Consider the following 18,624-nt stretch of genomic DNA (forward strand, 5'->3'; position numbering starts at 1 on the left):
TAGTAATGAAACTAAGGAACAGAACTACAATTCCAGTGTTGTATATAATACACTGTCTCTAACGAAACCACATCTTCGGTATGTTTGCACCCATAACGCAGCACACTAAAGGGTTGTTTAGCAGTGGTGACACGAGTGGGTTAAATTGAAGAGGAAGTGTCGCTGTGTATTGAAGGCAGAACTTCCTGTGAGAGAGATAGATACACAGTTTGAATGGTTCGTGGCCTGAAGCTGTTTAAAGACATAAATAAATATAAGAAATACCTGCACTCCTCTTTACAGAATGAATTACATGCCGGGGACAGCTAGCCTCATTGAGGATATCGATAGTAAGTAATAAGGGTGTGCGCGATGTAATGTAAATAAGTGGTCCGTTAACATGTACACACACAGCATGGTTGGTCTCAATCGTTCGGTCATTGAAGTGGAATAAGCGCTAAACTTTTTTGTTTGTATTTAAAATAATACTTGTTTCAGTAAGCCTAAGAACATGTTATATATATATATAATATGTGTGTGTGTGTGTATATATATATATATATATATATATATATACTGTATAAAAACTGTTTTTGCAGTTGAATCCAATGTTTAATATTTATTCTTTTTATATAATGTCGGGGTTTACGAATAAGTGTATTTCATAAAATTCCCCAAAACAAGTAATTTGTATTTTCTACTAGTTAACCTAAAAACGTTGACCCGTACCATAAGTATACATTAATATTATTACATGTATATTGTAGTAAATATCACATGTAATGTGGGGTCGTTTGATTTCAGAGTTTGGCAAGCTTTCGCTGACTAAGGCAGGAATTTTGTTTAGTACCCAAATTCTTAATTGACCCTAATCTCAAGGGTCCTAACCGCATTTAGTACTTTTCCAAACCACCGCTGAGTAACAACCCTTATAAAATGTTCTCCAAGTAAAAGCATAGCGAAGTGCAAGAGCACAATGAAAGTAGGGCATGTAGTTTGATTGAAAGGGTCATTTCAGCTCAGGTGGGCAGTGGGGTTGCTGGATTCCTTACAGTAATTACTTAAATCAATTCATAATTTTTTTTATTGGAACAATCTTTAAAATGGTGGTAAAATTCTCGGTTTGAAGTGAACATGTATGTTTATATTATTTTATTAAATGTAAATTTATTCATACAAAACAGATCAATTAAGCGTCTGTCATATGCTAAAACTGATTTACAGGCAGGATACAGCTTAAACATTTTTGTGGGGTTATCCCGCTGTCAAAAGTAACCTACGTTCTTGAAGTGCCTTTGTGTGCATTTTTTTTTTAAATGTCCCTACCATTATTCAAATAGTCAGCACTCAGATATACGGCAGTCACGTTTAGTCCTTGTATTAAGAAACAAATCTATTCCCATGATATATACTACCGGTCAAAAGTTTTAGAACACCACCATTTTTCCAGTTTTTATTGAAATTTAAGTCCAGTGAATAACCTGAAATGGTACAAAGGTAAGCGGTAAACTGCCAGAGGTTAAAAAAAAAAGTTTAGGTTACCAAAAACTGAAAAATAATGTACATTTCAGAGTTATACAAAAAGGCCTTTTTCAGGGAACAAGTAATGGGTTAACAACTTACAGCTGTTCTGCAGCAATGGAAGTAAATTAAGCCTTGAAAGTTGATGCTAACAATTCCTACAGGTGTCCCAACTTTTGTTGATTACTTACAAACCCTCTGTCTGTATAAAAGCAGTGTTGGAACAGACTGTGTTACTACACCCTCTTAAGCATTATTTGGACAGTATTGTACTGCAGGAAGTAGTATATTGCTCTCATAATGGCGAGAAAAAGGCAATTAACAAAGGAAGACAGACAGACAGACCATTATAACCCTTAAAAGTGTAGGTCTTTCCTTTAGAGAAATTGCAAAGAAAGCCAAGGTGTCAGTGAGTACAGTTTCCTACACCACAAAGGCACTCTGGCAGACCCAAAGCCACAACAGAATCAGAAGACAAGTTTCTGAGAGTCAACAGCTTGCGTGATAGGCGGCTCACAGGACAACAGCTTCAAGCATAGCTTAACACTGGTCGAAGTAAGCAAGTCTCAGTTTCAACTGTGAAGAGAAGACTTCGAGCTGCAGGTTTGACAGGTCGAGTGGCAGTAAGAAAGCCATTGCTAAGATGGCAAAATAAGAAAAAGAGGCTTGCCTGGGCCATGAAGCACCGCCAGTGGACTACTGAAGACTGGAAGAAGGTCTTATGGACCGATGAATCAAAATTTGAAATCTTCGGTTCATCACGCAGGGTTTTTGTACGCCGTCGAGTAGGCAAAAGGATGGTTCCTCGGTGTGTGACACCGACGGTCAAACATGGAGGAGGAAGCGTGATGGTCTGGGGCTCTTTTGCTGGATCCAGAGTCGGCGACTTGCACAGAGTGAGTGGCACCCTGAACCAAAACTGCTACCACAGCATTTTGCAGCGCCATGTAATACCCTTTGGTATACGCCTAGTTGGTCAGGGGTTCATCCTACAGCAAGATAATGACCCAAAACATACCTCCAGGCTATGTCAGAACTACCTTAGAAGAAAAGAACAAGACGGTAGGCTTCAAATCATGAAATGGCCAGCACAGTCTCCAGATTTAAACCCCATCGAGCTGGTTTGGGATGAACTGGACAGAAGGGTGAAAGCAAAGCAACCTACAAGTGCAACACATTTGTGGGAACTTCTGCAACAGTGTTGGGAAGAACTTTCCGAACAATATTTGATTTCCATTGTAGAAAGAATGCCACGAGTGTGTTCGGCTGTTATATCTGCAAAAGGTGGCTACTTTGAGTCAAAAATTTAGATTAAATTTTGTTAAACAAAACGATTCCATGATTTCTTTTTTATCTCCAATTGTTTATTTGTTCTATGCTTTAATTTCAGAGTACATTGAGACATTAAACTGCGTAAATTTCAATAAAAAAAATGGAAAAATTGAGGTGTTCTAAAACTTTTGACCGGTAGTGTATGTAACAAATTAATCCACTTACCCGTCATGCATGATTTCCGACTCCGGCTCCAGTTTTCTGATATAAAGCCCATCAATGTTAGAATTTATTTGATTATTCGTCCCAGCCCGCGTTTTTATTTTATTTTTTCTCGCATGCGCATGTTGTGCAGTTACACAGCACTTCCTCCAGTTTCACATGATGAAATGCAGCGACAACAAAGTCAACGAGCAGCTACTATAATGTAAAACAGGGAATCATTAAACAGTTTTGGATACTGTGATGTAATTAAAAAAAAAATAATAATCTGTGATCCTTAGTTGCTTTTGTGCATTTTCATTTGCAAGTGAACTGTAATTAAGGCCTTAATGAGCACTATATTCTGCAATTTTGAATACTGACTTTGGGTACTGTTTAATTCCGAAAACTGTATATTATATATATATATTATAGATAAATTGCATTGCCTTTTACATTTTACGCAGTTATTACATTTTACGCAGTTCTGTGCATGGGTGACATTTTGATTTACTTTTGCTGTTGGGTCATTAATGGGGAATTTTACATATGGCTACAATACGTATCGGTGTAGTGTTATTTTCAGGTATGTGGTAAAAAGTGGTAAAGCCCATCATGCCTAAACAATGCCTAAACAATGCCTAACTTCCGCTAAGAAAGTAGGGAAGTGCCCATTCAAATCTGGTACGTGATGCTGTTTTCTGTCTTTTACATCTTTTTCAATTTTATTTAGCATATTTTCCAGTCATTGTTAATGTAATTTAGCATATTTTTCCACCATTAAGAAAATAGTATACACATTTCTCATATGCAATACATTGGGTCTTGTGTATTTTTTTACTTGTGCAACTTTGTGGATTTTGTCTTGTTCATTGTGAATTTTTTTCTTTTTTAGAGAAAGTGATTGTCTGTTTCCAGTGTAAGTTTGCAAAAAAGAATGTATAATTAATGGTAAATGTACCTCTGTTTGACAGTAGGAAAACACCCATCAGATCGCAATTGATTGCACATGTAGCAAAATCTGATAGCTTGGTACTTTCAGTTGACAATGTGTCGCGTTCTGACGTTACACAGGTCAAGTTTTGGTACACGTACCACATTCTGACGATGTACCACTTTATAACATTAAACCAGATTTAAAAGGATGTACTATTACAGCGCACATGTTTTGACAAGTGATATTTTCAGAATCATATTGTTCTGAATTAAAATACTTCTGTAAATATAGTACTGTACCTAAAAACAACCACAGTGCATATAAATGGAAGCAGACTTATTTTAAAACACAGTCCTTTCAGCTATGTATTTTTGACATTGGTATCTTTTTTGTGTTCCCTGAAAAGAACAAGGGTTGAAACGGGCCAAAATGAAATAATCAGATATGCATCACGCTTTTTTTTACCGTCACTGAAGTCAAAATTTTACAAGGTCGGGTATGTGAGTGCTGACTGTAAATAGATTTTATTGTTCTATCCTTGCAAAATGTATTTCTCCTCAAAAATATCGCATGGAATAAAAGCTTGATTCATTTGCATGTGACACAACCCTCTGCCCCAGTATTATCAGGTTTGTTTATTTTTTTCTTTTAGAAAAACACCTGGTACTTCTCCGAGATGGAAGAACGCTAATTGGCTTTTTGAGAAGCATAGATCAGTTTGGTATGTAAGTACAGCACAGTGAGATTGACTTGTGGTGTGAGTTAGCAGACTGCAAGTGGACTGTTTGAATTTACAGAAGTAGTTTGTCTTCACAAAAGTGATTGTAAGGAAGGTAAATATATGACTGAGAGAGCCTCCTTGGTACCAGCGGTAATTGCAGGACTCCACTCCTCTTACTGCTGGCATGCAAATCCACAACTGCGTAAATGGAAAAGTAATAAGATGGAAAAAGTAATGCCTCATCTCGTTCCAGTATCTAACCGGGGCTACAGCCGGTTCCACCTGCAGTCCACAATCTGTAACTGGACATTACACAAGTCAAAGGTCACCTGTATGTATCATGTTTTTATATAATTGCCGTTTATATATTCACAAACCACCTCAATTATATAGTATAATAGATTATAATATATTTACAGCCTTTATATGACTCTGTGTGTATATATATATAACCAGACGTGGAGCTTAGATCAGATAATACAGACTCTGCAGTTTGATTGATTACACTTTCCTATTACGGTTCCTATAATTTGTTTTTGAGAAATGTCTAGAAATTATACATTTCCATTGGGGTATGTAAACTTTTGACTACAACTGTATATATCTAAATCCATGACTTTAAATCGCAGTCGTGAAATATGTATGTGTGTGTGTATAGATAGTTAGATAGATATATTATATATATATGTATATATAGATATGTGTGTGTGTGTGTATATATATATATATATATATATATATATATATATATATATATATATAAATATATCTCGACTTTAAACAGAACTGCGCAGACATTAACAATATATATATATATATCTATATACCAGGGCGGGTCCTGGTTTTACCGAAATTGAACCAAAAAAAATAACGGTCTGACATCAATGGATAATTGCAAAGCATACGACATGGTTTATTTAGATTTCCAGAAAGCTTTTGACAAAGTCCTGCATAAAAGATTAATTCTCAAATTGAACGCAGTAGGGATTCAAGGAAATGCATGCACATGGATTAGGGAGTGGTTAGAAAACAGAAAGTACTCATTAGAGGAGAAACCTCAAAATGGAGCGAGGTAACCAGTGGTGTACCACAGGGATCAGTATTAGGTCCTCTGCTATTCCTAATCTATATTAAAGATTTAGATTCTGGTATAGTAAGCAAACTTGTTAAATTTGCAGACGACACAAAAATAGGAGGAGTGGCAAACACTGTTGCAGCAGCAAAGGTCATTCAGAATGATCTAGACAGCATTCAGAACTGGGCAGGCACATGGCAAATGACATTTAATAGAGAAGTGTAAAGTATTGCATGCATGCAATAAAAATATGCATTATAAATATCATATGGGAGATACTGAAATCAAAGAAGGGACCTATGAAAAAGACCTCAGAGTTTATGTTGACTCAGAAATGTCTTCTAGACAATGTGGGGAAGCTATAAAAAAAGGCCATCAAGATGCTCAGATATATTGTGAGAAGTGTTGAATTTAAATCAAGGGAAGTAATGTTAAAACTTTACAATGCATTAGTAAGACCTCACCTAGAATATTGTGCTCAGTTCTGGTCACCTCGTTACAAAAAGGATATTGCTGCTGTAGAAAGAGTGCAAAGAAGAGCAACCAGAATTATCCCGGGTTTAAAAGGCATGTGGTATGCAGACAGGCTAAAAGAATTGAATCTATTCAGTCTTGAACAAAGAAGACTACGCGGCGATCTGATTCAAGCATTCAAAATCCTAAAAGGTATAGACAATGGTATAATAATGTTGTTGAAGCTGACACCATGGGATCCTTCAAGAAGCTGCTTGATGAGATTCTGGGATCAGTAAGCTACTAACAACCAAACGAGCAAGATGGGCGGAACGGCCTCCTCTCGTTTTATAAACTTTCTTATGTTCTTACTGTATATCGCTGCCAAAGGAATTCTGAGATTTTTTAAATTAACAGTGCGTGCTGGTCTACGAAGTTGTTCTTCAGTTGCTACAGAATGTTTTTCATGAAAGACCTTCTTCACAACACAAAGTAATTTACTGACAGGTGGGTGTCACAAAGACGGCCGGAGTGGGTGGCGTCAGACCAGAAGCAGGAAATAAACAGACAGAGACTTGTGGTTTGGTGGAGCTGAGCGAATGCTTTCGCTCAGCATTTAATAAACAGAACAGAAAATAAACGGTTTGAAACAAAAACACAGGACACGGCACTTGCGCCAAAATAAATAGACAAACAAAACGGACTAGACAGTGCACAGACAGACGAACAAAACACGGTGAGCAGATTTAACTATTCTTACTTTCCACAAATACCTCCGTCTCCAATCCCGTTCTCCACTCACCGAACACCCAACCCCGAGTGAGAGCTATGTGTCTCTATATATACTGTTGTGCTGGGATTCAATTACTAATTAATTATTCACTTGAATCCCAGCACGTGAATTCATTACGTGCAACCCCGTGCTCACATATTACATTTAACCAGCACGTGAAGTGATTTGTGCCCTCCTCGTGCCTAAATATAAATCTACATCTTTAAATCACACGTGAAACACAGACCCGTTTATATCCCGTGTACCAATCTATACACCAACATTAACACACGCACGCAACACATAACACACAAATGCACACAGGGGCGGGGCGCATTGCCACAGTGGGTAAAAGCTATTAATCATTTGTGTTGATTTAAGAAACCCCTGAATTAAGGATGTATCAGACAGCAGTAGAACATCTATGAGTAAAATAAAAAGTTTAACTTCTGTTAATGAAATGCATGAATAACAATATATTTTTTTGTCAAGTATAAGACATGACTGATGACGATAATCAATCAGCCTGAATTGAGAAAATAAATTAATACGACTCGCAGCGAGTTGTCTAAAGCCAGTAAAAAAAAAAATACAATACAGTATATTAATACACTGACAATACAACGGTAGTAATATTCGTATTGTAATTGTTTATGTGTACAACTTTAGAGGTACTTTTTTTTTAACTTCTTGATATTTATTTTAATTGCCCTGAAATAAGAATGTATCAGACAGCAGTTGAACATCCACGAGTAAAATAGTTATTTAACTTGTTGATGAAATGGGTCAATAACAATATATTTTTTAGAAAGTATAAGACATGACTGATGACGATAATCAATCGTCCTGAATTGAGAACATAAATAAATTAATAGTACTCGCAGCGAGTAGTCTAAAGCCGGAAATAAAAAAATTACAATATTGCACTTTTAAAACTGTAGTAATATTCGTATTGTAATTGTTTATGTGTACAACTCGTCAAGACAGTACAGTACAGAATTTTATTTATTACATTTCGAGTAAACTTTTGGGCAATTCAATTTAGAAATGCATGTAACCTGTTATTTCATTTTTAATAAACTTTAAAAAACTATAAAATATACTAAGTACATCACAGATTATTATATACATTTTCAGAAATCCAAATCACCATACAGAATTCTATTTATTACATTTCAGAAACCTTTTTTTCCGTTGGTGGTTGATCCAAATATCTCCTATCTAATTCAGGTAAGAACTGACAAGACTTGAAAGATGCGCCTCACAGATAGAAGAGAGAAGAAGCGACAGCAAATCCAATATGGCATCAAGACCTTAAATTGCACACAACGCATCCGTCTGCCTAAAAACCTGCAGGATTCTTACATGATCTTTCTAGAGAGAGTGGACAGAGCCACACAACATAAAGAATAACTGCACCCCGGCAGTACCTTTCAAATAATGTCACCAGCTCTTCAGCCTCAGGTACCACCCTTGCTTTCTCCACCATTCCAGCCTCAGATAGAGCCGTTGCTGTCCCCACCTCCCCAACCTCAGGTACAGTCCTTGCTGTTGCCATATCTGCAGCCTCTCTGGCAGCTGTTGCTGTCTCCACCTCTCCAGCCTCAGGTACAGCCGTTGCTTTCCCCACCTCTCCAGCCTCACGTACAGCCATTGCTGCTTCCACCTCTTCAGCCTCCAAGGCAGTAGTTGCTGTCCCCACCTCTGTAGCCTCCAAGGCAGCCATTGCTGTACCCAGCCTCCAGGGACAGTCTTTGCTTTCCCCCCTCCTCTAGCCTCAGGGGCAGGGATTAACAACATCTGATTTTGCCTCAATAAACCTGGCTTTAAAAAAACAAATCCTACTTGTTGGTTGTTTGATTTTCCAAGATGCCTTTTGCAAAACTATGAAAATTCAATGGCAAAAACATCGTTAAAAAACATAAGAACATAAGAAAGTTTACAAACGAGAGGAGGCCATTCAGCCCATCTTGCTCGTTTGGTTGTTAGTAGCTTATTGATCCCAGAATCTCATCAAGCAGCTTCTTGAAGGATCCCAGGGTGTCAGCTTCAACAACATTACTGGGGAGTTGGTTCCAGACCCTCACAATTCTCTGTGTAAAAAAGTGCCTCCTATTTTCTGTTCTGAATGCCCCTTTATCTAATCTCCATTTATGACCCCTGGTCCTTTTTTCTTTTTTCAAGTCAAAGAAGTCCCCCCCTTTTAGGATTTTGAACGTTTGAATCAGATCGCCGCGTAGTCTTCTTTGTTCAAGACTGAATAGATTCAATTCTTTTAGCCGGTCTGCATACGACATGCCTTTTAAACCCGGGATAATTCTGGTTGCTCTTCTTTGCACTCTTTCTAGAGCAGCAATATCTTTTTTGTAACGAGGTGACCAGAACTGAACACAATATTCTAGGTGAGGTCTTACTAATGCATTGTAAAATTAACATTACTTCCCTTGATTTAAATTCAACACTTCTCACAATATATCCGAGCATCTTGTTAGCCTTTTTTATAGCTTCCCCACATTGTCTAGATGAAGACATTTCTGAGTCAACATAAACTCCTAGGTCTTTTTCATAGTTCCCTTCTAAAATTTCACTATCTCCCATATGATATTTATAATGCACATTTTTATTGCCCGCATGCAATACTTTACACTTTTCTCTATTAAATGTCATTTGCCATGTTTCTGCCCAATTCTGAATGCTGTCTAGATCATTTTGAATGACCTTTGCTGCTTCAACAGTGTTTGCCACTCCTGTTTTTGTGTCGTCTGCAAATTTAACGAGTTTGCTTACTATACCAGAATCTAAATCATTAATGTAGATTAGGAATAGCAGAGGACCTAATACTGATCCCTGTGGTACACCACTGGTTACCTCACTCCATTTTGAGGTTTCTCCTGTAATCAGTACTTTCTGTTTTCTACCTGTTAACCACTCCCTAATCCATGTGCATGCATTTCCTTGAATCCCTACTGCGTTTAGTTTGTGAATTAATCTTTTATGCGGCATTTTGTCAAAAGCTTTCTGGAAATCTAAATAGACCATGTCGTATGCTTTGCAGTTATCCATTTTCAATGTTGCATCCTCAAAAAAGTCAAGTAGGTTAGTTAGACATGCTCTCCCTTTCCTAAAACCATGCTGGCTGTCTCCCAGGATATTGTTACCATATAGGTAATTTTCCATTTTGGATCTTATAATAGTTTCCATAAGTTTACATATAATAGAAGTCAGGCTTATTGGTCTGTAGTTACCTGGTTCGGTTTTGTCTCCCTTTTTGTGGATCGGTATTACGTTTGCTATTTTCCAGTCTGTCGGTACAACCCCTGTGTCAAGAGACTGTTGCATGATCTTGGTTAGCGGTTTGTAAATAACTTTTCATTTCTTTGAGTACTATTGGGAGGATCTCATCTGGCCCAGGGGATTTGTTTATTTTAAGAGCGCCTAGTCCCTTTAACACTTCTGCCTCTGTTATGCTAAAGTTATTTAAAATTGGATAGGAACAGGTCGACATGTGGGGCATGTTGTCCGTGTCCTCCTTTGTAAAAACCTGTGAAAAGTAATAATTTAATATATTTGCTATTTTTTTTCTTAATCTATGATTTTGCCATTTGTGTCTCTTAGACATTTAACCTCCTCTTTGAATGTTCTCTTGCTGTTATAATATTGGAAAAAACATTTTGGAATTGGTTTTAGCCCCGTTAGCAATATTGATTTCTATCTCTCTCTTGGCCTTTCTGTTTGCAGTTCCAAGTACTCTTTCTGTGTACTTTGTTTTTGGTCCCTTTTAAACGCTCTGTAAAGTGCCTTTTTTCGCTGAATATTTTTTTTAATTGATCTATTAAACCATTTTGGCCATTTTGTTTTAGATTTAGATTTGTCTACTTTTGGGATGTAATTGTTTTGTGCCTCTAGTACTACATTTTTAAAAAACAGCCATCCTTTTTCTGTGGATGTTTTCTCTATTTTACTCCAATCTACTTCTATTAGTCTCTGTTTCATACCTTCGTAGTTTGCTTTTCTAAAATTGTAAACCTTAGCTTTAGTCATTACTTTTGGGGTTTTAAAAAATATTTCAAATGAGACCATCTTGTGGTCTGAGTTTGCCAATGGCTCTCTGACCTCTGTTTTAGTTATTCTGTCTTCGTTATTTGAAAAGACTAAGTCAAGGCATGCCTCCCCTCTAGTCGGTGCCTTGACAAATTGCGTTAGGAAGCAGTCATTTGTCATTTCCACCATTTCAGTTTCGTCCGTCGTGCCCCCCATCGGGTTTTCCCATTTTATACAGGGGAAATTGAAATCCCCCATTAGTATGGCTTCTCCTTTTCTACAAGCATTTCGAATGTCATTGTACAACAGATTATTTTGCTCAGCGTCTGAATTTGGCGGTCTATAGCATGCTCCTATTATTATGCCCTTTGAATTTGTGTCCATTATTCTGACCTATATTGATTCTGCATTGTTTTCTTTGTCCTGATTTAACACCTGGGCTTCAAGACTATTTCTTATGTATAGCGCTACCCCTCCGCCTCTTCTGTCCTGCCTGTCTTTCCTATATAGTGTGTACCCACTAATATTATATTCGTGTCCATCACTCTCAGACAACCAAGTTTCTGTAACACCTAATCACATCGTAGTTACTTGTTAGTGCAGTAGCTTCAAGTTCTAATATTTTGTTTCGGAGACTTCTAGTATTAAGATAAATACATTTAATAGTGGTCTTACCTGAGTTGTTGCCCTTGTTTTGATGTGGTCTCCCTTCTGTTTTTTTGTTTTCTCCCCCCTTCCTTTCTAGTTTAAATGCTTCTCGACCGCCTGAAGGATCCTTTCTCCGAGTAGATTGGTTCCCTTTCTGTTAAAGTAACGTTAAGGTTTGTTTGCAAATGTCCAAAAGGTTAGCAACCTTAACTCTGCACCCTTATGGTGCGTTTCCTGTCACACTTGACATCACATATGACATCATCAGTGACATCACCAAGCACATGACAAATTCTCCCCGAAGACTGTCCATACGGAAGTCACTGTGATTGGTAACATGTTCAGTAACTGCATTGTCTTTGCTGTCGAAATGTGCTTTAACCAACAACAGATTTCCATGTACTCAGAAATGTGTAGTTCATGTTGAGGTATGTAGTGATGAGTATTTGATGTTTGGAAAGGAGTACCTGAAAATGGATGGGACATGCAATATGTGAAACCCTACATGCAAGATAACATACTCCATTAAATGTCATTCAGAAGTCGCCAGTGAAATATTAAAGTTATCTTCTGTTGTACTATATGGTATACTGCTGCTCCAGTGGTACACAAATCAGTGTTTTATGTTTCTTGGAATCAAAATCCAAGCATTACAATCCACAACTGCAGAAATCTGTAATTGTACCTAAACATTTCAATGTCATAATTGGCTTCCTGCCATAAGATTATGTTAGCAAGAATTCTTACTGAACTGTAAAGTTTAAAAGAAGAATGGGTAACAGTGCAAAAATAAAATGAATAATAATACTGTAGAAAATGCAGTGACTCCTTTTGCCAAGCCAATGTTGTGGATTCCAATATATTAATTGGCTCTACTGTATTCTGAGTTAATTGCTTTTATTTAGAACACTGGTGAAATAATGAGCTTGACAGCAAAGATTGTGGGAATGCAGTTACTGAACATGTTACCAATCACAATGACTTCCGTATGGACAGTCTTCGGGAGAATTTGTCACGTGCTTAGTGATGTCATTGTCATATGTGATGTCAAGTGTGACAGGAAACATACACATAAGGGTGCAGAGTTAAGGCTGCGTGGCTACCTTAACTTGCAATTTCCTAATGTTTTGGACATTTGCAAACAAACATTAACGTTACTTTAACAACATTTTTGCCATTGAATATATATATATATATATATATATATATATATATATATATATATAATGTGTGTGTGTGTATATATATATATATATATATATATATATATATATGTATATGTATATGTGTGTGTATATATATATATATACATATATATATATATATATGCAGTACTGTGCAAAAGTTTTAGGCAGGTGTGAAAAAATGCTGTAAAGTAAGAATGCTTTCAAAAATAGACATGTTAATAGTTTATATTTATCAATTAACAAAATGCAGTGAGTGAACAGAAGAAAAATCTACATCAAATCAATATTTGGTGTGCCTTCAAAACAGCATCAATTCTTCTAGGTACACTTGCACACAGTTTTTGAAGGAACTCGGCAGGTAGGTTGGCCCAAACATCTTGCAGAACTAACCACAGTTCTTCTGTGGATTTAGGCAGCCTCAGTTGCTTCTCTGTCTTCATGTAATCCCAGACAGACTCGATGATGTTGAGATCAGGGCTCTGTGGGGGCCATACCATCACTTCCAGGACTCCTTGTTCTTCTTTACACTGAAGATAGTTCTTAATGACTTTCGCTGTATGTTTGGGGTCGTTGTCATGCTGCAGAATAAATTTGGGGTCAATCAGATGCCTCCCTGATGGTATTGCATGATGGATAAGTATCTGCCTGTACTTCTCAGCATTGAGGAGACCATTAATTCTGACCAAATCCCCAACTCCATTTGCAGAAATGCAGCTCCAAACTTGCAAAGAACCTCCACCATGCTTCACTATTGCCTGCAGACACTCATTCGTGTACCGCTCTCCAGCCCTTCGGCGAACAAACTGCCTTCTGCTACAGCCAAATATTTCACATTTTGACTCATCAGTCCAGAGCACCTGCTGCCATTTTTCTGCACCCCAGTTCCTGTGTTTTCGTGCATAGTTGAGTCGCTTGGCCTTGTTTCCACGTCGGAGGTATGGCTTTTTGGCCGCAAGTCTTCCATGAAGGCCACTTCTGACCAGACTTCTCCGGACAGTAGATGGGTGTACCAGGGTCCCACTGTTTTCTGCCAATTCTGAGCTGATGGCACTGCTGGACATCTTCCAATTGCGAAGGGAAGTAAGCATGATGTGTCTTTCATCTGCTGCAGTAAGTTTCTTTGGCCGACCACTGCGTCTACGGTCCTCAACGTTGCCCGTTTCTTTGTGCTTCTTCAAAAGAGCTTGGACAGCACATTTGGAAACCCCTGTCTGCCTTGAAATTTCTGCCTGGGAGAGACCTTGCTGATGCAGTATAACTACCTTGTGTCTTGTTGCTGTGCTCAGTCTTGCCATGGTGTATGACTTTTGACAGTAAACTGTCTTCAGCAACCTCACCTTGTTAGCTGAGTTTGGCTGTTCCTCACCCAGTTTTATTCCTCCTGTACAGCTGTTTCTGTTTCAGTTAATGATTGTGTTTCAACCTACATATTGAATTGATGATCATTAGCACCTGTTTGGTATAATTGTTTCCCTGACTTTGTGCAAGTGTACCTAGAAGAATTGATGCTGTTTTGAAGGCAAAGGGTGGTCACACCAAATATGGATTTGATTTAGATTTTTCTTCTGTTCACTCACTATATATATACACATACATACACACACATATATAATGTGTATGTTTTATATATATAATGTGTATGTTGTCTCTTTTTTTTTTTCTTCGTTGTCAAAGGTTTAAAACCTGTTTTTGCATTGGATGCTCATTAAGTAACTTCCTCTTATCAGTGTGAGAGAGATGTTCTGCCAGCCCGCAATACTAACTGGCACTGAAAGAGATCCAATTGAATGATTTGATCTTGATCTGCTGGTGATGGAAATGAACAGATCTGATTTCAAATTGCTTTCAAGTTGATCCCAGTGGCAGAGGGAAACGATTGATAATTAAATATCAAGTGAACCTAAGGCTGCCACTGCCTGAACTGTATACCCTGTACTACCTTCACAGATAAGTCAAAGGTTTCAGTTTCTATTTCCATTACCACACCTTTCAGCAATATAAAGTAAGGATGCACCGAATCCAAGTTTTTGGGAATTGGACAAATGTCGTCCGAATACTGAATCTCCAAAAACTGTCAAGAAAACTGTTGAATGAAAAACAGACTGGCAGCTACTAACAAGGGTCACGCACAATCTATAGTTTTGAGCCTTTTAGTTCATAGTATTTTTATTACCGAATGGAAATATATCCCTGAGTAAGATTTCACTTTGAAACTTACACAATTTACCGCTAGCCCACTCCCCCCACAACGAAAGAAAGGAGAGCTGCATCTTCGCTATAACCCTCTATTTTCTTTAATGACGTTTCAACCTGTGTCACCTGATCTGAGAGTAGGGTTGCCAACAGGCTCCAGAATCTCGGGACACTTTAAGGCAGGTCAGGTTTTGTAACTCACCTCTCTAAACTGCAATATATTCAGTAAAGTGAGTGTGAATTGTGCGAACTGTCGCTAAATTAATTGAATTGTTTTACTTAATTGTTACCAAAAGCACACACCTGCCTGTGAGGATTGTTTCCATCAGACCTATACAGCAGCTGATTGGCTTTCTGAGTCTCTGACAGGGCGGGACTGTGTGAAGCAAGACATATTAAACAAACAGAAACTTTACCTGCTGCCACAAGGTTAAATGAAAGAGTGCAGGTGAATGCAAAGTTATCTATAATAATGGTGTTGCACTATTTTGATAGACTGTTTACTGTATAAAAAATCAAGCAATATGATTAATCATTCTTGCGAGGCTCTCCAGATAAAATTTACTAAACTGTTCAAGCAATTCACACTCACGTTACATGTCAAACATTGCAGTTTAAAAAACCTGACCTGCCTTAGTGTCCCGAGATTCTGGGGCCTGTTGACAACCCTATCTGAGAGTTATGAGGACAAAATTTTACCGTGATAAGTGACCTGAATCTCCGAGCGAAATAAAACCCACGTTGATTTAAATGCACCGTGTGTAGAATACATATCAAATAGACTACGAAATAGTTTTAAAATTATTTTAATAAAACACAGCAGTTCCCAAATGGTTTAACTTGTATTGGCATATTACAGTAACATAAAATGTAATTTACTAAAGCATATTGTTCAACAACGTCTTGCACATTGGACAGTTGTAAAGTTACAAAAAATATATATATTTCAGTATTTTTCAGTATGATCTCTACAACACGTCTCAGACAAAGCACAAAAGCATGAAAAGTGTGATGTGAATTTGTTGTTGCATACAGGGTGTATACAGTTTGCATTCAGCAGCTGCGTGACGTGTTTAGTGTGTGTGCCACCAGTAAGTTAATTTAGGGAGTTGAGAGCTGCGACAGAGTTCAGCAAATGTGTGCCTGTTATTAACTACAACAGTTACATTCAATACCAGATATGTGTCTTATTTAAACACATTGACGTATTCGGCCAAATTCGAACACTCCTCAAAAAGTAGGTATTCGGGCTGAATCCGAATCCTGGATTTGGTGCATCCCTAATATAAAGTGTTGTAGCACTTGCAAGTCACATGCAACCTTGGGTACCAATTGCTAGCCAATTTTTGTGCAACTTTACCCATGGCAATGAAGATGGGTTGTGAACAGTCTATAGTGGATTCGTAACACAAAGAAGAATGAAGTGTTCCAGGATCCCTGAAAGAGACTGTGTGGAGCAGTACACTAGCTACTCTGATTTCTGTAATTGTAGTTAAGCTTAATTACCAAACTATTTTTAATTCTGATTTTGTTTTTCATTTACAGCTAATTTAGTCTTGCATCAGACGGTGGAGCGAATCCACGTAGGCAAAAAGTATGGGGACATCCCTCGAGGAATATTTATTGTAAGGGGAGAAAATGTTGTTCTACTTGGAGAAATAGTAAGTGTTTTTAGATTTCTTTTTTTTTTTTCTCCTAGACTAGTCAATTGCAACAAACTTGAGTCCAAAAAACCAAATCAGAATTCAAAATGATCTAGACAGCATTCAGAATTGGGCAGACACATGGCAAATTAAATTTTATAGAGAAAAGTGTAAAGTATTGCATGCAGGCAATAAAAATATGCATTATAAATATCATATGGGAGATACTGAAATTGAAGAAGGGAACTATGAAAAAGACCTAGGAGTTTATGTTGACTCAGAAATGTCTTCATCTAGACAATGTGGGGAAGCTATAAAAAAGTCCAACAAGATGCTCGGATATATTGTGAGAAGTGTTGAATTTATATCAAGGGAAGTAATGTTAAAACTCTACAATGCATTAGTAAGACCTCATCTAGAATAATGTGTTCAGTTCTGGTCACCTCGTTACAAAAAGGATATTGCTGCTCTAGAAAGAGTGCAAAGAAGAGCAACCAGAATTATCCCGGGTTTAAAAGGCATGTGGTATGCAGACAGGCTAAAAGAATTGAATCTATTCAGTCTTGAACAAAGAAGACTACGCGGCGATCTGATTCAAACATTCAAAATCCTAAAAGGTGTAGACAATGTCAACCCAGGGGACTTCTTTGACCTGAAAAAAGAAACAAGGACCAGGGGTCACAAATGGAGATTAGATAAAGGGGCATTCAGAACAGAAAATAGGAGACACCTTTTTTACACAGAGAATTGTGAGTGTCTGGAACCAACTCCCCAGTAATGTTGTTGAAGCTGACACCCTGGGATCCTTCAAGAAGCTGCTTGATGAGATTCTGGGATCAATAAGCTACTAACACCCAAACGAGCAAGATGGGCTGAATGGCCTCCTCTCGTTTGTAAACTTTCTTATGTTCTTCTTATGTTACAAGTCATGGCAGTGGAGAGAGAGTTTGGATTTTCTAAACTGCGTGGAAACTCGGACAGTGATACAGATTTTACGTATATATTTAATATCATATTTAGAAACCATTCAATCTAATATGATATGTCCAATGCCCCTGAGAGTGCTTTGTTTTTGTTCTAGTTATGTAAATGTATCATTGTTTGATTTAGAGAATCTCGTATCATAGCAGTCCCTATTGCCTGTATGATGTGTTCTCTGTTTGCTTTGAGGACCTTGAGAAGGAGAGTGACACGCCTTTACAGCAAGTATCCATCGAGGAGATTCTAGAAGAGCAGAGGGTGGAGCAGCAGGCAAAACAAGAAGCTGAGAAACTGAAACTCCAAGCCTTAAAGGAGAGGGGACTTTCTATCCCGCGGGCAGACACGCTGGATGAATACTGAAACCGTCCTTTTTCTTTCTTTTTTTTTTCTTCTTTTTTTAAACACTCTTCCGTTTTAAATCAAGACGACCGCGTTGTCCTGAAAAGAGAGATCAAACACAGACACTGACGAAGCTCAGAGAAGCAACGACGTTGAATTATAAGTATCCAAGAACAAACTTTAGTTTAATGAAAAGGAATAGTGGATCTAACCGCACCTTTTTTGTTTCCATTACTGTCGCAGAGAAGTTGAGTCACAACAAAGCACTTATTTAAAGCTGCTATAATTATTTTGATATTATGTTTTTTTTTCCACCTTGCCCTCAAATCGAGTCATGTTCAAGGTGGCTTGATTATAATTGTTTTTGTTACTATGTAAATAAAGAAAAAGCAATCTAAGAAGTCTGATCAAATCATTAATAATTTTAACACATCTTGTCACACATGCTGTGAGGGAATGATAATGTAAATCTTACTAAAATGACAGTAATTGAATACAAAGCAACCAAAGTGAATCCATCCCCCACAAAATGTTATTTATTATGTTTTAATTAGGGCTGTCACTCGATTTTAATTTTATGGGCATTTGTTGATTAATTGGTAATTAGTCTGTGCACATTTTTAATAAAGGCCACGATCTTATAGTGGTTGTTCTGCATAGT

General features: G+C 37.5%; 1 protein-coding gene across 2 annotated transcripts; it reads left to right on the plus strand.

Moving 5' to 3' along the window:
• The first annotated feature begins 146 nt into the window (after positions 1 to 146).
• LOC131720957 (U6 snRNA-associated Sm-like protein LSm1) lies at positions 147 to 18,026 on the plus strand. Of its 2 annotated transcripts, XM_059013524.1 has the most exons (4): positions 147 to 329; positions 4,563 to 4,631; positions 16,546 to 16,661; positions 17,814 to 18,026. In XM_059013524.1, the coding sequence occupies exons 1-4, from the start codon at positions 284 to 286 to the stop codon at positions 17,982 to 17,984; spliced, it is 402 nt and encodes a 133-aa protein (XP_058869507.1). In that variant the 5' UTR covers positions 147 to 283; the 3' UTR covers positions 17,985 to 18,026. The 2 variants fall into 2 exon arrangements, with proteins under 2 accessions (XP_058869507.1, XP_058869508.1); XM_059013525.1 differs by lacking the exon at positions 4,563 to 4,631.
• Positions 18,027 to 18,624: the final 598 nt, after the last annotated feature.

The sequence above is a fragment of the Acipenser ruthenus genome, chromosome 46 (genome assembly GCF_902713425.1).
Source record: "Acipenser ruthenus chromosome 46, fAciRut3.2 maternal haplotype, whole genome shotgun sequence".
NCBI classification, from domain to species: Eukaryota; Metazoa; Chordata; class Actinopteri; order Acipenseriformes; family Acipenseridae; genus Acipenser; species Acipenser ruthenus.